This window comes from Euwallacea similis, chromosome 36 (genome assembly GCF_039881205.1).
Source record: "Euwallacea similis isolate ESF13 chromosome 36, ESF131.1, whole genome shotgun sequence".
Classification (NCBI taxonomy): domain Eukaryota; kingdom Metazoa; phylum Arthropoda; class Insecta; order Coleoptera; family Curculionidae; genus Euwallacea; species Euwallacea similis.
The window spans coordinates 1014711-1040851 of NC_089644.1; the positions used below are offsets into that span (position 1 = coordinate 1014711).

The following is a 26141-nucleotide window of genomic DNA, read 5'->3' on the forward strand; positions in this document are numbered from 1 at the left end:
ACGCAATGCATTTGGATTTATTCTCTTGGGATAATGCACAGTGCCAAAGAATTTCTATTTTATTGTCAGAAAAACAAATTCCCATAAAAGTGACAATTTTCTGAAATGTTTTGTCGTCACAAAAGTTCCAGGTAGGTCTACGTTTAACTATTCATGTGCTGCTGGAAATGTCCCTTGCTCCGATCAAGTTTTTCAAATTTACACATTTAAAGCTTATCTTGAATTACAAAAAAAATAGCTTGTGCATCTCGCGAAAAATCATATTTTAGATTCCTGATTTTTCCTAGCATTGACTTCCCATGAGTTTGAATCGTCGGCCGACAAAATGTTGCTTTTAGCAATTACATAAAATTGGGGTATTTCCTTTAAAAAAACGAAAGTACCCCCTTCGTAAATAACCCTGATGATTAATAAAGTTCTACTGAAAAAGATTGAAATCAAAATTGACATGTTCATGCGTTTTTGCCTAAATCTACCCGAAAGAGTCATAAATAGGGGTGCGATCTTTTGGTGGGGTCATCCTGTATAAATTTTTCTCTACAAGTTTAGCTTGCGGAAGTGAAATAAAGTTATGCGGTTTTTTCTACACTAAAATGCCAATTCTTAATTTTAATACAGTATCATGCCCTAAAAGTCAGATCAAAAGTGTTGAAAAATGACCACTGCTAAATTCCAGTTTGCCCTTACTTCCCTCATCGTTAAGAAGTGTTGACTTTAACGCATTCCTACTTGCGTTGTAAATTGTGTGAAATTAACCGAAGCCAGAAAGTATATTCGGTATACAAATTAAAAGAGACCAATGTTACAACGCTTACAAAGAATCAAAATTCTTTAGCATTTACGTATGCGTTTAAATAACCTAAAAACTTATTTATTTGTTTTATTGTGGTGTTAATGACAACTCTCAAGTTCCAAAGTAGTTTTCCCTTTTCAATTACATTCAGACCACTCAGGTTTTTAGTTCGCCAAACTTTGTGTTTGGTTTCATAATATTGGACACAAGATTTTTGTAGAATTTTTATTGATGTTTCGAAGGTTTTTGGACGTTAGGGTAACCTATGAGAAAAGAGCAGTTTTTCCCTGCAACGCGTATTTTTTATTGAAATTCATTAGACCAGAGAAAAGGGCATTTACTCCTAAAAAATTCGGTAGGTACTCAGTACCGTACTCGTAGTAGGTGCTTCCTTGATAATGATTTTTGCAGCAGTAAAGTTGGGTCTTTTCCATTTATTATAGTCCAGGAATATGCGGTAGAAGTAATATATTAAGTATATGCTTTATTAATACTGTAGGATAGTATATTGTAAATGAAGAGACTACAGCGATTCTTTTAATTCCGCATACGAGGTTTCCTAAAAGATTGAGGAACACTTTAATCTCGAGGTATATTTTGCACTTAGACTTTCTTATTAATTCAATTCTTATTATTTTTATATAAAATAATATTAAATGCTATTCTGTATACTGATTTTCTGTCTGATTTATAATATCAATGACAAATCGATTAAAGAAATGTTGAATTAAGTCTTGAATTTCACCCTTGACAATGCTGCAGAAGAATGAGCAAGTTCGTTAAAAAACAGATCCGATGAGTTCTAATAGCTTACGCTAGTCTTTGCCTTTTTTAGTTTCTGAGATATGGACTTACGGGCTTTTTAACATAATTTTTAAGGTTCCAGTATTTCAATGGAAGTATCCAGGGTCAGCCTAGGATTCATATTTGTCGATTAGATCAATAAATATTGCCTCAAAAGATTCTTAATCTTCGTGAAAATTTATATAACGATGGGATGTACCCAATTTAACCATTTTCAATTTTTTTTGCGGGCAGTTTAACAGACAATTAATGGCACTCCTTCCTCGGTTTTTTTTCATTAAGTTGCTGTATGTTTCTCTGTCTTTTTTAGTAAGTTTCCCAACGAAGCAAATAATGTCTCACATTGAGCTACTTTTCTATAGCGGAAGACGCCAAATGGATAACGTTTTATTGAAAACAGGAAGCGGCGTAATACGTTTAGTAAATATTGGAAGTGCATGCATCCCTGATGGTGTAACGAAAACTTACCCAACAATTTTTTCTAAAAAATAATTTTTTTGCCATCGATCCGTACACTAAGGTTAGTTCAGGTTATTTCAGATATTTTTATTTTCTTCGAATCTATAAACAAATGTGATCATGTGTTTTCTTCGGAAAAAAACTCATTAATTAAAAAAGCAGCTCAATAAAACAGAATAAACAATATCATTTATGTTTACCTTCTAGAAAACGAAATTAACCTGAAAAGTGAAACGTGCATAGTTGCTGATAATTTTCAATAATAATTATCGCCGGTTGTAGCTATGGAAAACATGAACCATTTTTTGCTTTTCATGATAAGTAGTTTTTATCAGTGGCTACCATTAGGTTGCTTGTAAAATTGGAACCATCGGCGATAGTACAGTCAATGGGTGCTTTTGTGTGTTCGCAATACGGATGGGCAACAATTGCGAGGAAGCCGTTTCAGTGGCGTAACGTCTATTTGGAGAAAGTCATTTTATGTTCTAGTCAAGATTACATACAGCGCTATCATTTTGGCATAAGAGGTTTGCTAATCGCCCTATAATTATTATTGATAAATAGGTGTCACAACTGGCCATCACGCGTACATAGTAACACATGTCACCTTGTCGCAATGACCCCATGAAAGTTACATTACCTCAGAGCCTTAGCGCGGTATTGACGACCATTTTTACACTTCAATAATTGTAGTTTATGCACCTAAACCCAACAGCATTGTATGTAAATTACGGAATACTCCACTAAACTTCAGGATATAAAATTCCGGGTCACATATTTCACTCTCCCATCGGCTTAATTGCTCGGATAAGCACTGAAGTAGTACTATAGAGTCCGTGCCGAAGCTATTTGTCGTAACAACTTTCGGGTTATGTAACCTCTCATAACACGCCATAATTAAATATTAAACAATATTCTAGTTTCTTACATGCGAGTGTATACAAACAATAAAACCGACCCAGTGCAAAGGTGACATGGAAATTAGACGTTCGGTATGAATTACCTTGAATTGTTTGTTTTCAAAGTTAACATCAGAGGATTTTTGCGTCATGTCGAACCACTGCCGCAATGTCATTCCTATAGCTATTGTCACATATTACTTGATGTTGGTTTAAGGAGAATTTCTAATGATCCTTTTCGAATAATGTTCAGGGTTTTTTTTTTTTTCCTGCGAAAAATGCAATGAGCTTCGATAATCCCAATAGCAATAGCCGACCTTCGAAACCAATGGCCGTGTCTAATTAGATTTAACAATTATTGAATTTAACCCAGTCAATAAAACCGTTTTACAGCGTGGAAATGCTGCACATTCAGGATTTCCAATTGCACAAAGCAGAAACAACACCCTCTGACCAATTATCGCTTTTGTTTGCCCGACATTTTGTTCATGATTGTAAATTAAGGCATTTATAGACTTACTAAATTATTTTGTGATAGTGGGGCTTTCAAGTATTAAGAGCCAAAAGAGCACAGACCTGCGACTTTCGCCTAAAAATATTTTCCATTGTAAACAACAATCACAATTCATTTTCATCAATTTTATCGAATGTATTCCCTGGTTAAGACTGTCCTAGACTTTAACCGAGAGTGATTTTACAGGAGTAAGTTTAAGCAAATTGAGTAGATATGTTGTTAAGTTCGAAGCACCGAAAATGAATTCAGTTTCTTTGCACCTTTAGATATAATGCTAACACGTTAACTTTATTGCGATTTATCGTTCTATGTACATAGAATATATAATATGTCTTAAAAGTCACATAGAAGGAGAATAAATTCATGCATTTGGTGATAGTCATTTTAAACCATTTTTGTAGATTTTAAAGATTTCGTCTCATTTATTTTATTAGAAAGTTTCATTTTTAGTGGTTTTATTCGAAATAATGATGAAAATTGCCGATATTTATTTGGACTTACTATTTTTGCGTACGCTTTCGAGGGAGCAATTCCAAGGGCACGCCCCTGAAATTCCTGTATGAACTCTAATGTATCTAAAAGACACAGTGTCATAGTATTATTAAGCGGCGCAGTTTGAGATTAAATTGGTCTAAACATAAAAAAAAACACAATTTTTTTTCCCAGTAAAATTCCGAAATCAAATGATTCTCGCCATGTATTTATAGGATTTTTTCGTATTTTGATTAAATAAATCTTAAATTTGAACTGCTTGTTTAGGAAATACTCTGTATAATGGGTTACCTTTATTACGACCCTCGAATATATTCTGATATGCATAAGAAATCAATTTATGTCCATAAGTACGACATTGAAGAATTTCTTAGTTTTATTAGTTTATAAATTTTAATTAATTATAAAATATTTTAATTTAAATAAATAATAAAAGTATTCCGCATTGGAGCAGGGGATCCTGAGTAAATCTCTTTGTCGATCTTCAAACGATTAAGCAATTTTAGATATTCCTATGCATTCTTTTACCTCAACAGACATTTAACCGAAAAATAGATTGATAACCTGCAATCATAAACCTTGATAAATAAATAATGATGCAGTTTCTTCTTGTATTATAGGATCATCATTAAAAAAGCTTATATAATTGTTAAATATCAGTTAAACATCATCGTATCAACATATGCTGCCATTTCTTTCTCCATTCCACACGTCAATTTATCGTTGAAGAGGAGCAATGGAAAAGCAAGTTTACAAAAATAATCGCTCAGATTGGAAAATATAGGATATTCAAAAATACTCAAGAAATTCATAAAAAGATAAGTTGGAAAAGTGTACACTTAAAGAAAGGAGGTTTATTGTCTTGTATTTGATAGCAATGGCGCCAGTTTACTAGCGCCAGTGACTCGGCGTGTGTTGGCTTAAACTTTGAAATGTCAGAAAACTAACCATCTCTGCTAGTAAAAAAGTTGGAAAGGAAGGAAATTGGACTTTTTGGTGCCAGTAATTTTTGGGAACTAATACCATTAAACTATTCTAAATCCCACGCAGAGCAAAATCCCCTTAACTTATTTTAATTAGCGCTATCGTTTTGACATGTGTCGATTTGAACTTTGAAGTGCCAATAAACTAATCATCCTTACCAATCGAAACGCTAAAAGCTATTGAATTTTTTGATACCTTTAATTTTTTAGAATCAATAAACCATGCTTGTCTAATCTATGTCCCATACAAGGCTAACTCTGCAAGGAAGGGTTTTCACATGCATGAATCATTGGCGCCAGTTAACTAGCGTCATTATTTTGGCTTGTGGAGACCCATGAATTTGAAGTGCCAGTAAATTGGTGCCAATAATTCTGTCTTCTCAATATCAGTTCGTGTATTGTAGCTTGTAATGATGCCCGTAGCTTCATCTACAATACTTTTTAATTTTTTTTCCACGACATATTATTTACAAATGCAATAACCTTCTGAAACATTCAGCTTTAAATGATATCGAAATTTCTATTCAATGAGCTTATGTGAGTATAAAGCAGAGTTATTCTTTATACCACTATTGTTATAAGGCTCAGAAATGTATTCCTAAACCCCTTAATGGGGCTCCATAATGGGCAAAGAGAACAACATATGCGCAAACTATTTATATAGAATAGAAAGCATGCAATCCAGAATCCCTAACGGGCCTTCATATAAACGCATTTTCAGCATTTGAAATTCACAGTTTTCGAGGCCACTCAACTTTCATCGAATATTTAACTTTTATCCGGTAAAAGTTTTCAGTTTAAGAGTGTGGAGGTATTCGGATATCCAAATTTTGAAAAGTTCAAGTTCTCTGCTCTACCAGATATTATTTCAACTTATCAGGTACTGCATATACATATACGTCGATCTTTTACTTATTTTAAGTTGTTTTTTTTTCGTTCGTTTCACTTTTCCTTTCACAAGTTTTTTTTTTCATTTAGAAGAAGCCTTTGGGTCCCTTTGGGATTTAAATGAAAAAAACTGTAATTAACACGAATAAGGCTGCATTGCTTCAATATAACAAGTTTTCAGGTTTTTGAAGTTGCACGATTTAAATTTTACCTAAAAGCGATCAAGAACTGAATAAACTATGTAGAGTGTTCCAGATTTTACGATCAGAATTTCAGAGTTGCTTAGAAAAGCACCTTTTAAGGTGGGTTGGCTCATGTAAACTTCCGAATGTTCTTAATTTCTGTTTTACGGACTGATAAAACAAAAAAAAAAATTTTTTTTTTATTTCGAACTCTCAAAGTATCTCATGCTAAATATGATACACTAAATGCGCTCATGAAGTAATGCTCTCAAGAATCAACAAATTATCATGTTCATTAGTGACGGAGTTATGGGTACTGAGTATTAATGGCCCGGTACAAAATAAATAAATTTTGAGAAAAAAGCAAAATGAGTATCATCACGAAAATAAATTCACCAGTGGCGGAGTGGCAAAACGTACTAAATTGAATGAACAAATTAATTTAATCAGGATAAATTAATTTAATTCCATATGTTTTTTGGAACAAACCCTTGTCCTAGATAGCCAAATTTCGTTAAGTTTCACTAAGAAAATCAACGGAACGGCAAACGGCAAGCAGATTCAATTAAAATCGAACGTGCAGACACGATTATAGATAAACTCGCAAAAGGAATGATAACGATTGGTGGCCCTTATCCCTTATAAGTAGATTAAACACCTTCAGGCTCCATCCCGAGTAGCCTGAGTAGTGTATATAATGAAAACAATACTGTGACTTCCTTGAAGTTCAAACCGGGAACCTTGTGTTTTGATTGGGTGATACAACTCCCATCCAACACAATAAGAACTTCTTGTATAATAAAACTGATATTTATTTCGGATAGTCCGCCGTTGACGGAAAACCCGTCTCCAGCAGCCAAGAAGGTAAACCTCGAATAAACAGTAAAAAAGGGCCGAAAATAGGAAAGCCAGGTCCGTTTTATTCTGCCTCGTATATCTCGTAAGCAGCGACATCGAGATCCTGATCGCGATAAATCTGCTGAAATATTGCCACCACAGGGACATTTGTAATGTAAACATCACTCCAGGTCCGAGAACAATATCATCTTTGTCACCGAACAAAAAGGAGGGACGAATAAGTTTCTTGGTAGACAGACAGAGGTGTAGATAAGAAAAATTTGAGCGAGATTAAGATTGCATCCGCCTTTGCCTGCGGTTTAATTTTAAATCAACGCAACTTCGATCAGTAAGCCGAATACCTCAATTTTTTTTAAACCAAACTACAATTTTACGAGATATTCCTGTATAAACGATTTACTGTTTAAAAGTGCAAAATTGTGCCAACCATCCAAAATTGTGCCAAAAATGGCCGTATGACGGCCAATTTTTCTCACAGCCTTTTCGTTACGCACACAATCTGTAATATGGAAATCGAAAATCTTTTAAACAATTTTAAGTCGATAACAAAGCAATGTTATGATAGGCGCAAAAAAAGTGATTTCTGATATTTCCTGCATTTTCGACACATTTTTTGTATTTACTATACATTTTCTTGATTTTTTAGCAAGTTACGATAATTTCCTATGTTTTTTAAAACTTTCCTAACATCATAATAATTAAATCTCACAAATACAGGAGTGTAATGGATCCTTTTTTCAAGACGACGCCCCTTTTCCATCCCATACTTTTCTATGGGATGGCGTTCTATACAGTAGATATTTAATTTCACGGAACAACTACGGATATTAATGTTATCAAACCTGATACAGGGTGTGTACAAAATTGTTGTTTGTCGAAATAACAGAAATTAGTTCAGGGTAATTGCAAGGATTAAATTTCTAAGGTAAAAGAAGTAAGCAAACTGCGTAAATGCCCATGAAATTTCTTCCACAATTTTTTTTCCAGCTTTGCGGTCTCATATTGTAAAAAACGGCAAAGGGAAAAGTTTTCAAACTCTTTTTTCAGAATTAAAGATAAATAAAATAAAAAAGAAACATATTTTTTAGCAAAAATCTAAAACAGATCCTCCCAGGAAAGAGACGCTCATGATTTTTTTACAATATATAAGCTCCCACATCCCTCCTTTAATTTACATTAGTTCCAATTTTTTAAGTGAATGAAATTTTAATAAAAAAATGTATATATCTTCAAATTCAGGCCATTTTTTTATTTGTACACAGCATTTGCTTCAGCAGCGATTTCACCCTCAATCAATCATCTTAAAGCGGAGTTGATGAATCGACATTTAAGCTTAACTCAATTTAACCCATCATCCATATGCTTTGATATCCATAAATATATCTCAAAGGGGGAGCTTGTAGTTCAACTAAGCCGAAGCATTATCCAGCAACTGAATAAATTCATCAGCATTAATTATCATTAATTAAACACTTCTTAAGTGGGCACTTATCCTTTGATTTGTGGCCTTTCCTGACCCACACTACTTCCCAAATATTGACCAAAAGCCAGTCGTTTAATATCTAAGGAACAACATGAGTTTGAATACATCCATACATGAATGGCTTGAGTACACGTTTCGTCATTAAGCAAACATTTGCCGCATGTTAAGAGTTTTTTATTCCCTCGTCTTTTTGTTAACTAATGCATTGAGTAATATGCTCGATAATGTATTATAATGTATTTTCATGTGAACATGCCATTTGCTAATGTGAGCTGCCTCTTAAAATTAAATACCTACGCCAGGTAACCATCAGTGTTACTTCAATTTAACCACAGCAAAATGGTCTGTCTGTATTTGCATTTACGGTATTGATTGGTGGTGTTCATGTTGGGGTATCTCCCCCTTTTTTTTAACGGTTTTTGATATGATACACGGCAGAATTCTTGTCAATATTTGGTGACGATGACGTGGGGATAAATTGGCAAATATTAGTTTTACTCGGCGGGAAAGTGGGATAACTACTCACAGTGACGATCCGTTTGAGAGTCTAAGTGTAAAATAATAAAATTGCAATTATTATTTTCCAATTGGTTCATTCAGTGGATGTATTAATAAAAGGGTTTGCTCCACAGAATAAATAGCCGCAATATTTAAAATCAATATTTTTGCACTCTGCGAATAAAAAGCACGGTTTTGGATCCTCAATTCAGGTTAATATTTATTTCCACCCATGGCGATTAGAATAAATCATGGGGGTTCATAGCACATTGAACAGAAGTGCAAAAAGTGGTCAATCAACCTCAGGATCCTTATCCTATTAATTTTACTCTCCAAAAATGAACCGACATTGCGTCCATCTAAAACGTCAGACACCGTGAACTTCAATTAATTTTATTTTTTTTTAGTTTTAAAAATACTTATACTTGTCGATCAGGAATCTGGAACCCTCAGTGTAATTCAATTTTAATCACCTCAAAACAATAAAAATGAACCACTATTAGGGGGGGCGGGGGAACTAAAGTGGGTCATCAGATGGGTTAAATAAAATAATCCATGAAGATTATAATGACCTCAGATTACGAATCATATATTTTCTGGTACATGATTATTGTCGTTAAAAGGGGTTAAATGTCATTACGTATGGAGAGGGTGCGTTCGTTCTCTACGCAAGTTAACTCCACCAAACTTTGTCCTTTTGTCCGTCCCAAAGGAACAAAAAACAGAGTATAAACCCTCAGACTAATGTGCCCTTTAATCCTTTAGCGAAACTTTGCCATGGGATTAGTACTTCCTATACTAATATGTAGTCAGCATACTCTAAAATTTTCACATTTATATTCAAGTTAAACAAATTTTAGAGCTAAGAAGGGAAACCATTTCGTCAGAATCGCAAAATTTTCAAAGTAACGTATTTACTACAAACCCGTTCACAATGGGGTGGTAATATACTTACTCAAGGGAAAGTAGCAAGATGCTACACTTCGAGCAAGATTTGTTTTCTCATAATCTTGCAGGGCCAGTCTTAGACTTGCTTTGAAACAATGAGGTTGACCTCGCTTTTGTAATTGGTACAAGAAGAAATGTGATAATTGTGAATTGTTTTTTGCTCTTCACTGCCACACACTGACGATTATGAATGAGGTTACATTATGGCCACATTGCCTCAGTAGCCCATTTACTAATTTTTCAATTTCTGAATTTTTCCGTTTGTTTTAATGCCCCGTAGGAATCATTTATAATTCACATTCCCCATAATGCAATGGCAATAATTGCAATATTTTTTAGCTCTTCGCTACCATACACTGACGATTATGAATGAGCCCAATGGTCACATTACATTAACCGCACACTTCCTAATTTTTTCAATTGCTGGATTTTTCTGTTTGTGTTAATTTTCTGCAGAAATAATCTCAAATTCGCATTTGCAGCAAAGCAATTGTAATAATTGCGAGATTTTTTTGCTCCTTGCTGCCACACACTGACGATTATGAATGACCTCCGCGGTCGCATTACCTCAGCAGCAGATTTCCTAATTTTTCAATTCCTGGATTTTCCAGTTTATTTTAATTTCCTGTAGAAATAATTTAAAATTCACATTTCCAGCAACGTAATAGCAATAGTTACACGAGAAGGTGGAATAAATCACAAAGGGTAATAAAAATTAGCAGTTATATGGATTTTGTGCTTAAAAATGAAAAATTTGCGTTACACCTTAATAGTCTATTAAAAATGTGGGTGTGCATAACATTAAAGTGTACCCATTAAAAGTGCATGAATCAACAGATTGAAAATAATTATTACATTATGACGTATCAGTGGCTGAATTGTAGAAGTTGATTAATGAAGTAATGTAATAAATAGTGATGATTTTTAGCAAATAAAATTTTTCCCGATCTTGACGCGACGGCTCCTTTTAGCTTTTTATGTACTGCGGTGAAACGAAAGCAAATAAATAGTTAACATATGTGCGAAAGCAATTTAGGTCTATCTACATGTGTAGAAAAGAGGAGCATGGTCTATTTAACGTGTTAATCATTAGGAAAAATTAACCAATTCGATTTAAAAACTAATTTTAAAACTACCTACTAAAATGCGTTCAGTGAGCTAATGGCTTCCAATGGGTGATAACGAACATTTTGTTCCTGAACTGACTTATTTTCGTGTGAGCTATTATTACACGCCATGCTAAAATATGGGAATGTCATTAGTCCCCAACAATCAATTGTGACACATTTGAAAGTTAAAATTATTTATAAATTCTGGGCATTCGGTTCCAGAGTGTAGAAACGTACGTCAGGGCATATGTATGTATGTAAAACCTATATTTGAGCCGACCATTGTTTGAGAACAAAAACGGGTACAGTGAAATATCGGTTGTAAATTTCTGTGAGAAAAAATTTTATTTTCATAAATGATACGTATAAATTGAAAATTTGCAAAATGTTTTAAAGTAGCTACTACATGTAGAAAGCAGAAAGGGGGTGTAGTCTCGTTGTCTGGGAGATTTCCGGGAAACCTGGATCTGGACAATCAATTTATCAAAATTTCTCAAATTTTAGATGAGCTCTCAAATCTACTTGTCTCATAACTGAACTGAAAAATATCGTTGAGAGCTATCCTGAAATTTTTCCAAAGCAACTCAAGAAACTTAATTATGTTAAAAAATTTTAAGCGAGGCAACAACTGGAGTAAATAAATTACATATATGTTTTTTCTATGTTTATTTACTATTGATCAGAAATCTCCTCACAAAATGCATGTTAATTAGATCCCCATTAAATTATTAAATGAACTGCTCACAAAAACAGTCTAAACATCGTTCAGTTATCTTGCTGTTTCCGATATGCCTCAGCCAATTGTCATGAACAAAAAAGATTCTGAAAATTCGCTCTTTCTAAAACCAAAGATGAGTACTCATCTTGATAAAAAAATCTCAACGCCATATAGGGTAAAGTAAAATTTCACGTAAAAATGTTACTTTTTTCAAGGCACTATATTTAGTAGCCAAAGGTTTTTTTGTACAATAATTAAGTAATATTTAGTTTTTTCTACAATTAAAAAAATTGAAGAATATTTTCAAGCAGTTGTCATTTTTTAAATTTTATTCTCAATTTTAAATTTTAATAAAAACATTAAATTATTTATCACACCAAATTTTATTTTATGTGGCATAGTAAACCCTTGACTGATAAAAAAATAACAGAAGAAACCTGAATTAACCCAATTTTCTCGATGCCAAATAATCAAAATTTCTATAAAATTTCAGCAAAACACCCGAGAGAGAGAGAGAGAGAGAGAGAGAACCATCCCACGCATTGAAACTAACTGCATTTTCCTAAGTTAAAATAGTCTTCCAAAAACGTTCAGAAATATATTCAGAACATTAAAGACCAATAGGAAAAATCTGAAAAAATCTGAATTTTATGAGTAAGCAACTTCAAAAATAAAATCAGAGACCACCAAATTACGTAAATAAACCTAAAATGACCTGCAGTTTCTGAAGCAAAATAGACAAGATATATTTTTAAATCTTTAAGAAGAAATTGTGGATAGCGGAAGCCAGTCGAGCAGATCTCAGTTAATATTAATAGAAGGGGGGGCAAATGTAAAGTAAGTTTTCCATGAAAAATCAAACATGATTTTATGGATATTCTGCGGATAATGGATAAAATACCTAGTAAAAAGAGAATTTGTCTTCCTCGTGGGGAATAGGTAGGATCTTTACTTTTTTAACAGGGATTGCGTATGTCCCGTCGGATTAATCTTATTATTAAAACTTTACCTAGAGTTCTAACTTAAGATGTAGTCGTTTTTCCGTTTTCTGATAAAGCTACTAAAACAAATTATTAAGAAAATCTTATTACCTGAGATGCTGCTGACGTGAAAGACGCTTCAGGAACCTCGTTAACATTAAACCATTTAACATCTCTGTACGAATTTGCCTGCGTTAGTTCGGGTTAACAGCCATCCAATACGTCAACCATATTTGGCAATTGCATAAAATATCCACCTAATAATTTGCCACATTATCTACCATCATCAATAGTATCTAGGAATTGAAAAATGTGCTGTAATTGCGAAACTGAAATTTAATTTATATACGTACGTACTAGCAGACTGCTATTCAAAACGGTATAATTAAATATTAAAATTGTGTTTTCGGAGCTAATGGAGGTAAATTAATTGAAAACATCATTGAGGTAATAAAATGCAATACAATGCGAAACACACACAGCCTAAAACCAAATTTTAACGTATTCATTATAATACCTTTTAAAATGAATTAAAATTTTATATGTTGTGTAATTTAGTTACATTTTTTACCTCCCGAGAGTAGGAGCACCATCAAAACGTAAACATCTTCAAATATTGCTTATTTACCAGGGAGTTTACCTGGTGCTGCATTCATCCAAAATTTATTGCCGAATTTTATTGCATTCGGTCCAGTTTTGCATTCAAAACGCGCTCTAAATCCTGGATCATATTGAACTTTGAAGGTTTACTATGATTTAAGTGGTTTATTCTGCTACAGATAGAGAATTCTTTTCCTTTATAACCCTACATAAAGACGAAACGAGTGATTTATAGGGTTTCTTATGCAAATTAACAAATGAAATTAAATTAATTAAAATGAAACGCAAGGCGTAGGTCGCATGGCTCCGCCCCTGGCCGTCGCACAAGTAATATGGTTTAAGAATTCATTGCGCCCCTTCTCGAACCGAACAATTTATAGAGTGCTTAAGCAAATTAACAAATTGAATTAAATTAAATTAAAATTAAACAGAAGACGTAGGTCTCATCGCTACGCCCCTGACTGTCCTATAAGTAATACGGTATAAGAATTCAATGCGCCCATTCTCATATGGGCATGTGATACTGTTAGTTCGAGTAGTACTGTTCGCGATATGTGTATTCGCTTCCTCGTTGACTTGCTACACGGAGATATATCAGATCTAGTTGGAATTGTCCCCAATAGCGCAATAAGTGAAACCATTGATTTAGGTTTTTTTTTAGTTGAATTGTGATTCACTTGATTTTTTAATGTCTTTATCCTTCCAAGCAAGCTCAAAGTACTACTTGGAATGTATTGAAATTACAAAACCCACACATACATATGCCCAAAAGAGGATGTTGAGGGCGGCGTAATTTGATCACTTTTATTTCATGTTATACATGCATTTGTAACTGAGAGTTGCTGAGCGCATTCAGCCGGTCGAAACTTCTCGAAGCGGGTTCTACCGAAATGTTTGAACAAACAAAATTTTTGATCTGTACTAATTTATTTAGTTGAAACACGAGTATTTACAATGTAAGAACCTGGCCTGTAACTATTCCGGATTCATTTCAAAAATTTTGCATTTAACAATTTTTTTTTGATAAATTTGATGGGAAAGAATCGCCGGAATGTTGACGAACCAAGACTAATCAGCTTTTTTTCAAAACTGAGCAACTCCTTTACTTTATTATCATCGAACAAATATTTGTCATAGAAAATTCAATCAGCCCCAGAACTGTGATCTGAAAGCTCAACGCCGGCGCTGAGAAAATCTACAAAGACCTACCATCGCAATTTCATCTTCTATGATAAAATTAAATTGCCGCTCTCGCTACTTGTACCTAATTCCATGACAATGTTTCTATTCATTTGACTGGAGGTTCCAGGTACGCATTTTCTCATGAGCCACATGATTCTTCATCTACTTGAGGTCAAAAACAATTTTATTCGTACTCCCCAGGAAAAATGTTCTCCGGAGTGCTCAGAAAACATTGTGGGTTATGTTTGAACGTCTTTTTGTCTGTTTTTTATTATTGTTATTTTCGTTCCTCAACATTTTTATCTGTATTTTATCCTAATTTTGCGTCTTAACAAGAAAGTCTATATGTATTATAATGAAACCAGAATATACCTCCCTTTACTCAATGTTTATTCAAATTCACATTCGTGGCGTATTAGACGAACACGTAGCTCAACATGCGGACCCGAATTAATGTCTTTTCATCAAAGTCAAGTTTTAATTATCATGGCTTGTCGGGTCCGCATAAAAGCAAGAAACGTCGGACCCGACTGTTCTTTCTGTACCTTTTGGAGTCGTAATTTCGAGAATATGAAAATGCCGCTGAATAGGGATATTTGCATAATATGGTGCGGATCTCAAAGAGAAACTAGATGAACCTAAATTATTTGAAATCGCGACGCGCTAGCTTTGCTTGGGATGCACCCAACGACAAACAAAGCCCTTTGAACTGAAACTTTATGTTTCGTTTGAGAAGGTGGTTGCTATTCCGTTTGTCAGACAAATTAAGTTCATTGCAAAAGAATAACGGCGAGAGATAGCGAGTGCTGAATGAGAAAATATTCCCAATGTTATTCCCGAAATTGGTCCAAGTAGTTATTAATGTCGCGGATCGTATTGATGATCATTAGTACATCCAGATAAAATAACATTTTTTTGCGCATCTAGAATAATCTAGGAAAAAATCGTCGGACTTGTGAATTCCGAAGGCATTTTTCATAGCATTGACGAACTGAACAAAACAGGCTGATTATCTAAATACTTCCCTATTATCACCGAAAAATTATTTGTCATAGAAAGTTCAATCGGCATCAGAGCTTTTATTTGGAAGCTCAACACCACCACTAAAAACAATCGTTACCAATACACGGGGTGTTTCTTAGTGCCATGTAAATATTTCAGAGTGCGACTGCTCAAGTCATTTTATGAAGAAAAGTTTATATGTTCATATGTCCGCAATGGTCCAAATTTTTAGCTACAGGGTGTTGAAATTTTTCATTTCAAATCGTTATTTTTAAATTTCTCACAAAATATCATAGATATTGCTTTCAATTTTAGTGTATATTAATAGGACATTAAACCCCGTATTTTAATATGAAGAATAATTCTATTGCTCAACCAGTGGTGTCCCTACATACGTCTTCAAATATTGTTTATGAAAAAGTTGGTACGCTACTGACGTTTTTTCGCGGGAATATTTTTTCTGATTAAGCTGGTCGATTCTGTATGAAAAAAGTCTCTTATATTAAATTATAAAACACATAGTATTTAATTTAAAATAATAACTTGTAATTAACTCTTAAAATTACCAAATTAATTATGACGATTTTTATTGTTTTAATCTAGAATGGCTCATCTAATGAGTACAGCGTAAGAGACCTTTTTCACGTAGAATTAGCCAACCTAATCAGAAAAAATATTCCCAGAAAAAAATGCCAGGAGCGTACCCTAGTTTCGTAAATAATATCGAAAGACATATATGTAGGGACGCCACTGATTGAGGAATAGAATTACTTTTCTTATTGCAACACAGAGTTTTATGTCCTATTAACACACACTAAAATTGAAAGCAATATCTAAAATACTTCCTGAGAAATTTAAAAGCAACAATTTGAAAAGAAAAATTTTAACACTTTGTAGCTAAAAATTTGGACCGTTCCGGACATATGTTCATATGAATTTTTCTTCATAAAATGAACTGAGGAACCAAAACCTGAAATATTAGTATGACATTAAGGAATGCCCTGTGTAAATTTGCTGCTTTCACTGCTTCCAGCGGGTGCGTGAAGCAAGAAGTGGGTGGTAGGTGCAGTTAAGTTATCAAGAGCAAATTCAGATGTTTAATCTAATAACTTTCCTATAATAAACATATGTTATTTATCTTGGCTTAGCTTTACTTGGGATGCACCCAACATCAATATGCCCTTTGGACTGGAACTTCGTGTTTCGTTTGAGGAGATGGTTGCTATTTCATTTATCAGGCAAATTAAGTTAATTGCGAAATAATAGCGGCTGCAGATAACGAGCGCTAACTGCGAAAATCTTCCCAATGATGGTGAGCGCACACCCACAATGGACGATTGAAGGTCATGAGCTTTTATTATTTAAAAAAAATGGATGCAATCCATCTCTCTTTCTGCAAAATTGCATTCACGATTCTTACGTAACTGTTTGTTGTATTTCGCTGTTGCATTCGTTTGTTTGTTAATTCAAACGAGTCTCACACGATTTTCGCCTAATGAGCCGCTTTTTCAGGGTTTGGCATTACAGTGACCCACGCAACGCTGCCTGCAGCCGTGACAAATTCTTTTTGCACTGTATACAGATGAAATACAAAACGATCAATCTCCATTCAAAAACTCAGCTACATTCAATATGAATCGACGCTTAGTCATTTTCCCTCATTGAATTTCAGTTTTAATTATGATAGCCTGTCAAATATGGCTCGGGGAACAATTGTCGACTAACTGAAATCAGAAATATCTGCCTCTGCAGAATTTGTAGCGAACGTTCAATGCAATTATGAAAATGTCAGAGGCACCTGAAAGGTTTCCTTCGATTTATAGTCTAAATTGTTAATTTTGAACCTGATGATAGCGACTTCATTTCGCTTTCAAAAAAGGCTTCCTAATAACTTGGAGAACAAAAGCTTATAGGGATGGGCTTAAAACACACACAAAAGGCACCCCCAGTGTAGTTGCTTTGAACCAAGACTCTGGCACAATACGATTACCACCTCCATTTGGAAAGCCAATTTCAAATAAATATAGCGGGAACTATTCCGAGAAATGACGCCGAATTGCGGCTCCGCATGCAAACTTCCACAAACTTCGCAATATAATTGTCTGAAGCAGTTTAAATTAATAATAATTTCGCATTCCCTTTTGGGTAATACCTCTTCAAATAAAAGATGTTTTATGGCCTGATTTGCATTCATTGTAAGGTGATTTATTTTTTAATTTTGGTCCCAAACCTTCATCATATAAATTTAGGTAACGTAAGAAAGATCTATAAATTTATGACCAGCTTCTGAACCCGAGTTGATTATCGGCTTTATTATATATATGTCGCCAAATATACAGGGCGTCTCTGAAATGCTTGTACAACACTCGACCCAAAATTCCTTAACCAAAAATAAGACCTCCCAGGCAACCTTATTTATATCCAACGTTGCTTCATTTTGCCGCTACAGGGTGCCAAAGTTCTCAAATTCATTAACATTTTTTCGAAATTATTTCTAAACGCTTTTATCGATTTTCACGAATTTTAAAACTAAGAATAACTACATAAATTGGCGTATTTTTATGTAAACGAGGTCTTTTTTTAATCCGTGTAAATATTTAAAATGGCGCTTGGTTCGTAAATAAAAGTTTGCATTTTTGTTACGCCCTGTACGAATGGCTTAAATTTTTTCTCTGCCACTAGCTGACATTATTTTGAGACTTTTTTATCTCTTATAAAATTTTCCTCAGACATACAGTTTCTCTATAAAAACATTATTTACGGTACTTTGCAATTCATGATTGTTTAATCGGGACGAAAACGTGAAAACAGTTTTAATTCTGAATAAGTATATACCAACTTAGTTGAATTCTTATAACAAATGTTCAAAATGCTGTTCATTTCCTGAATATATAAATAAATTCATTTTAAAAAGTTAATGCATACTTTGAGTATTGTGTCGGGCTTGTTTTAACATTGCTTTCACAACAATGATGAATTGCAAAGTACCGTAAAAAATGTTTTTATAGAAAAATTGTATGCTGGCGAAAGTTTTACAAGAGACAGAAATTTAAAAAAAAACTCAACTAGTGGCAGAGCAAAATTAAAGACATTCGTGCAGGAGGTAACAAAAATACAAATTTACGCGTCTTTCTTGATATTTCCATGATCCCGCTTAGGACAAAATACGCCAATTTATGTAGCAATTCTTAGTTCGAAAATGAGTGAAAATCGACAAAAGCGTTTAGCAATTATTTCGAAAAAACGATATTAATTTGAAAACTTTGGCGCCCCGTAGCGACAAAACGAAGTAACATTGGATATAGGTTAGTTTGACTAAAATACCTTATTTTTAGTTAAGAGATTTTTGTTCAAGCGTTGGACAGTCAGTTCAGGGACATCCTGTATATTTATCACAGAAAATCCAATCGGTCTCAGAGCGTTCATCTGAGAGCTGAGCACTGACATCGATAGAACTCGCAGACTCCCTTTTACAATTCCATCGCTTAAAAATAAAGTTGCTACCAGAGGGTGCGCGAGGCAAAAATCAGGTGCTTCCCCAATAATTAAGAAAATTTTGCAGCTCATTGAAAATTTGTTTATTAAGTGCAAATTTTTGTCAATTTCAGAAAGAAAACTCTTCGTGGGGATGCTAAGCAAAAAGTACTGCGAAAACGACGTGCGCGCCCTCTTTTCAGGCATCGGTACCATCGAGGAGTGCACGGTACTGCGAGACACTTCGGGAAACTCTCGAGGGTGTGCGTTCGTCACCTTCAGCACGAAACAAGCGGCTCTCCTAGCCATCAAGAACCTCCACCAATCGCAAACGATGGAGGGCTGTTCCGCCCCATTAGTAGTGAAATTCGCGGACACGCAAAAAGAAAAAGAACTGAAAAGACAGCAACAAATGCAGGCCAACGTGTGGAACGTCCTGGCCACCCCCACGTTGAACTCGCCACCCCAACAGTACAGTCCGGTACTGCCATCGGAGGCCACCTCGTTGCAACTGTTACAGCAACAGCTGTTGCAGCAGCAATTGCTGACGAGTTCCGAGAATCTGTTGGCGCCAATCGGGGTGCAGAATCTAGTGACTCTGGCAGCCATGTCGCAACCAGCGACGGCAGCTACGGCTCCACTGTGTATGGCGAATTTATTGGGGAAAAGTGCGGGAGTGGACCGGACACTTACGGCAGCCGGGTTGCCTACCGCGTTGGGGACCACGGCTGAATTGGGCAGCTACGGATCGCTGATCACTAACGCGACGCTGAATGCGGCCGCCATTGCAGCGGCCGGTAAGCAAATTGAAGGTACGTCTCAATTCTTGCATGGTTTTGATTATTTATAGTCACACAGGCGTCAAATTCGGTTTGGTAAATTTTATATTAAATTTCATGCACCATGACTTTTTCGTCCGCATCCGTAGGTGCGCATCGTCGAACGTGCGCATCCACGGCGGATGACGCATCCAGAGATACATCTTATCTTCTTTTATCCCATTTGATATACCTGAAATTTGAAATTGGAATCTAATAGAAGATATGTGCAAAGTCTTTGAATACTCCGTTCAGCGATTCACAAATGAATTGCGTTGGTTCGTTGTAGTATTCTGTTGTGTAGATGTGAATTGAAGAAATTAGACTCCTTGTTGCATTTTCTGTGGACGTTTGTGTGACATCTAAATTAAATCAGAGTTAAAACATTACAAACCAAATTTAAGAATACACATTAATCTGAACTAACCTGAAATGGACTTCTCTAAAACTCCTAAATTCATACTTTCGAAATCCTGTACAATTCTTTAACCAAGAGAAATATGAGGGGGAGCAGCAAAAGGTCCAGAAACAAGATCGCCAATTTCGATATTCCGATATCCAATTTCGATACGTTTCATCTCTGAACCGATAATATCGCTAATTCAGGTCCGATTTAACACAAAAGGGGTGATCAATATCCAGTTTTTGCTTTCTTTTGTAAATCCTTCTTTCTCCCTATTTCTGCCGCAACAAATTATGTAGCCTGAAACTCGATGATCGGCCCAAAAATTGCACGATAACAGTAAAAAATCAAAAATTTGTAAAAAAAAGTCGTTGATTTTTTCCAGAAATTTCCCAACAATTTGCCAATGATTTTTCAATCATATTCCTACACATATGAATTCGACCAAAACTCGTGTTGTTGGCTGAATATTGGCTGTTCAGCCAGACAAGCCCTGCATGTTCAAATATACCACCGACATGTTCGAATCGGCCGAACATCCCCAACCAAACATCCAATATTCGCCGGAATTTCTGCCGAACATGTCCTAAACTATCACATTTCTCAGCAAATTGCAGTACTAAAGAGTGCCCTAAGGTTTTTTCAGAGTTATGTCGGAGAAAGTTTACTAAAAAAACATATCTTTTTGCAGACCCTGTAGTTTCTTGACTTATCTGGGTGTTTTTCGTTTGTAAAGATCAGTTGGGTCACTTTAGAGAAATATAGTTCTAAATTTGACTCTACATTTTGTTTGTAACATATCAATTGCTGTTTAGTTTAATAGACGTTTCTATAATAGATTTCTGTAATAATGCAGAGCCCAGGAGCTTTAAAAAACCATCACACATTATCATTGCAATGGTGCGATATTACATTATCGTTACAAAACGCTTCCTAGATATACATTTAATGGAATACCTAATCCCTCCGGGGATAATGGAGCCATGACATGATAGTTATTGTCATGACCATTTTATCCTTATTACTTTCAATTAACATAAAGCGTCATGATATCACAAATCAGTAATCAGATGTCACAACGCGATTCTGACACAAATTATTTGAATTACGGGTGTGGATCACTTTCTACAGTGTAATCATTGAGAATAGAGTGAGCCATACAGGCATGACGTTAAAATGGGGTCAAGGGTGTGACCTGAAGAAGTGGCCTGACAATGTACCTGTGGTCCCAAAATTCTGAGGACCACAGGGATCTTGCAAAGCAAAAGAGGTACGGTATCGCTAGGATAGTAATCAGGTTTTCCACTTTTTTATTATTTGGACATCTACCAGCGCATTTTTGCTGCAAACGTTGACTTCTAGGCTTCAAATTTCAAGGCTTCCCGTTCTTTTATTACATTTTATATTGGAATTTTTTGGAATATCATACATTCAACGGTGCAATCAACAACACAAAGAGCTATAACTCATTTTCTATCTAATTTTTAGCTCTAGATTTAACTCCATTTTCTTGCCTTCCTCGTTCTTTAACAATAAAGGCTAATTACTTAAAATTATGATTAATTATGGTGCCAAGATCTCTCCCCGTGCCAAGATATTTCCTTTCAAAAATCAATTAATCACGCGAACGCCTAATAATTACGACGACAATAAAAATCCCCTTATCCCGGGGGTGAAATCATCAATAAAAAACCCCCGCCGATGGACGACGCACTTTTTGCAGGACGAAATCCTGCCCGAACAGATTAATTTATCCAGAAAATTCTGAATTTTAAAGGCATTGATTGATTTATGATGCCTCATCATGGAAAACCAATCGCTTACAAATGTAATCAGTTGTCATCGGGGTCACTGTCATTTGGAATTGGATAAATTTCAACTATTTAGTGCTCGCGCTGCACTGACTTTGTAGGAATCATATTCGAGACGAGTTCGAGTGATTTATGGCTTACCAGGGTCATGTGATTGATTTAAGCCCTATTGAAGCCCTATCGTCGCTAACAAGGCTAAGCCGCTGTCAGTGAATCATCGCCAGTTGATATCCCAATTGTCGCATCCAGCTTTGTCTAGATCTGGATCCACATAAGCAAGTGACAATCGCAATCATCATCATCATCAAAGCCCTGTTGCGACTAGAATTGCCTGTGTGAATCGGTTTTAATGGAAGAAAGGGCTTCCTTAGCATGTCGTAGCTCTTAGTCATTTACCTTATCTGCCCGCAACAAAGAGGACTGATAAGGCATAAATCTGAACAAACCTCGACAATGAATTTTTCCGGGTCCCTTTCCGTTTTTCTCTAAACCATCAGGCAGTAAAGTAGCGAGCTGAGCGTTTTTGTCCTTAAAATGCTCCAACAAATCAGGGACACAAACGATAAACCTCGTTTATTTTAGTTAAAGCGGACGTTAGACCTTTCCAGTGGCGGCACTCATATTACCTAATCAACCACAGATACTAAATGTTTTTAAACGTCGTTTCTTAGTATTACTATTATGTTAGAACTGTATTATATATTAGATGATCCTTCTCTGGCAGCTATCCATAAAGGTAGGCTGCCAAATCAAAACAGAGATTTATGCCGGATTACAAATAATTCATTTTAAGAGGACGTTCACCTGACGTGCCATCTGACAACCAGAAACCAATAAATCTAATACCCGCCACTGGATTAATTATTTCCTTGTGGGGTCAATACTGGACGACTGGTTTGAGGATACGAATACGAATTCAATAAAAGATCATTTGGTGACCAACAAATTATCCAATAAAACGAAACAAAGAATTACGGATGTGCATTTTCCGACGAATTGGATAAATTACAACGGTGCGCCGCCGTAGTGGAAACTGGAAACGCAATTTGATCCAGGAAAAATTACAACCGTAGTTTATTGCTTGCAATATGTTGCGCCATCGCCAAGGAAAATTAAGTCTTTAACATCGTTTATCGGGTAATATATGGCTTCTTTTTAAAACTGTTTTAAGAAGAAATAATGGTTAATTTCAATTATCTACAGAGCTCGGTCCGTAATGGCCTCCTGGATAATTTAATGTGCATTATTTATAAAAACATTGTCAATGCTGCAATTGGTTAACCAAACTGCGTCTCCACTACGTCTTCAAATTGAACTAAGAACAAAAAAACCTGGGCAAAAACCAATGGCCGCGTTCAGGGGTTAAAACTAAGCAACGGTTGAGTTCCTGCTTGAAATCCTATCTTAATATGACGTTACCTCCAATTTAAACGTATTTGAGAAGTAGCAGGCAGGCGTAATTGCCCAATTGTTAGCTCTCCTGAAGGCGCCTAACAAAAAATATACAAAACATATGTCAAATTTAAGGGGATCACGGGAGTTTTAAAAATACAAAAAAGAATAAATAATATTCTTCAAGCAATTCAATGCATTCATCTATGGCCAAGCACCTTCTACGTTGAAAAGCAACGAGCTTTGCATTCTATATGATTTTAGACCCTCACTATCCCATGAAAATCAACAATATTCTCCAATATTGTTAAGTATTAATTATTTTGAATTATTAAATTTAAGACCACACATTTATTTCACTTTTCTGTTTAAGAAAAAGATTCAAAATAGTATCACTGATATTGATCATTATTGTGTGGCCAATTGATTTATTTCTCTCAAAGTTTTAGTTTTTTACTCAATTGAATTTTGTTTATTTCATACATTTAATCTCTATGAAATGAAATGAAAAAGATAATATAAACTAAAAAAATTAATGAAAATAATGAAAAAATAATTATTAAAAAAAATAAAAACAAACTATGAATTTGATTTTCACTTCTAAGAGGAAGCCTTCACAATATTAGCAACTGCATTATTCAACAATTAAGTCTGCAATTAAAGCTGTTTATAAACTTGCTTAAATAGACCGCACATTGCGTAGATTCCGAAGACCATAGTAAAGTGAAGATAGTTTATGTTCCGGATAAATAGTCAGATAATAACGTTGAAGAAGTGCATCGACTTTCGTCTTAGTGTTTATTTGACAATTTAACAATTTAGACCAGTTTTCATTAAGAACGCATTAACCCACATTTTACTTCGTAAACCCGTGAAAAGGTATTTTAGAATGCTTTTTAATATATCTCCAGAGCTCAAAGATACTGAAGTGGAACAGTATGTCCAATTATGGAATAACTCCGTGCTCTTATTGAATCGTTGAACTGATCAGGAAATGAGAATTAATTAAGCTAAAAACGTGAAAAAGTTGGGAGAAGGTACGTAACTCTCTTCTCTAAGTGTCATATCATCGAACTTATAATCAATTATCTTGTAATAAATCGAATCAGGAATCGGATAAACTAAATTACTGACTTTGATCTCTCAATTTATGTTTGATACGAGGCCAAGTCTTTGTTATTGAATAAAGGGCCGTCAGTCGGATTTTATTTATTGCGATTGGTCGGGCGTAAAACTGCTACTGCTAGAAAATAAGTACTGGGAATTGGGACAACTTTTACAGACTGTTCGTGTGATAAATTATTGGGCGTGGCAACCTAGGATTTACTCCAGAAAATTTTAAATCTTTTGGGAAATAAATAATATCGAACGAGGTATCGTTTTACATCATTTTATTACTAATGGCAGAATTTATGGGCTCGTAATAATTGCTTTTAAATATTTGTTACCGAATTGATATCAGATTTGCTTTCAAATCCAGCCCTATTAACTGAAAAGTTTGTAATCCCATTCACTTATCCTCCGAGATTCGGAACATCTGGGAATTGTTTACATTCCGCCGGCTATATTATTAAGTAACACACATTAATATAATAACGCATTATGGCTTTTCAGATGCATATCGCACTGTTATAAATACTCTTGGCGAAGCTTAATGAGTCATTCCAAGGATTTGTTTCATGCATTAAAAACGTTTAGATTTTTTCATTTGCGTGAAACCGAGCACGACAACGCATGTATTTCAGTATTGACGATTTATTAAAAACTATTTGAGTAGAAGTTTTTCCTTCCATTTCATAAGGAACATTTACAAGAATTTGACCTACAGGACAAGACTAACCTGAACAGGATCATCAGCTCCCTGCATTAAAATCGCTTTTGACTCGTTGATAAAAAAGTGACCCACTTGCAGTTGTCATTTAATAATTAAACCTTTTTTGTCTTAAAAAAACAATTTTCTGGTAACACTTGCTCAATGACGTGGTGAGCTTAATATTATTCTACCACTTCTTGATTTTTCTAGTACTCTCCTAAACTTCCTGTTTCCAAATACGGCCCTGGTTTCATTTTTGGGGAGAAGTTTTTAATTACAAAATCATTGGTGTATTTTTCAATATCCGTTTGGGCTGTTAAATTTTTCAAATTGTGTAACATTTAATTTAATTGAAGTTGTTCACATCAACAATTTTCAACGTAGATATAAAATATTATAAATTTCCGATGATGAGCTCGTTCATATAAAAAATATCCATTATTCAAAATTTTTGGTCTTTTATTTTTCTGTGTTCTGTCTGGAAACTTTAGATTATTCGTCTTTTAGCCCAGTACCAGGTCAATTCACAAAGCGTTTCATTTGTGTCTTATATTTAGTATTTTTTCATTTTATAGCTGTACCGAATTGGGCCCAGAATTTAGTTTTTTGACAGAAATATTGAAATTCCTAAACTTTTAGCCATTTAAAACATTTACAATATTACCTGAAATTTAGAATAGATAAACAAAATAGACAAATTTTAGATTTCTTATACATGCATGTATGTATAAGAAGTCTGTATTTTTTATCTTCAAAATTTAATAATTTGTTACCATTACCTTAACTTAAATCATGAAATAAAACCACAAAATTTACAAATTTGTATGAATTTTGATACTTTTTAGTGACATTTGATCCTCAAATTCCAACCATCGAATACGATTTACTAATAGAAATTTTGAAATCGCTGAGTCTTTGAAATTACGAAGTGAAATTACAAAATGTGTAATTCTAAATTGTGTTTCGAAATTTTTTAACATTTCGTACCCACAATTCAATTTGGTTTTCTTTCTGGTTTAAGTTACCCACTTAATTTGC

General features: G+C 34.6%; 1 protein-coding gene across 11 annotated transcripts in view; it reads left to right on the plus strand.

Annotated features, from left to right (window-relative positions):
• Positions 1-26141, plus strand: part of bru1 (bruno 1) — a 247314-nt gene that overhangs the window by 208511 nt on the left and 12662 nt on the right. For all 11 annotated transcript variants that reach the window (XM_066404802.1, XM_066404801.1, XM_066404798.1 and 8 more), the window contains one exon: positions 19001-19678. In XM_066404802.1, coding sequence (XP_066260899.1) covers positions 19001-19678 — 678 coding nt within the window. The remainder of the gene's footprint in view (positions 1-19000; positions 19679-26141) is intronic.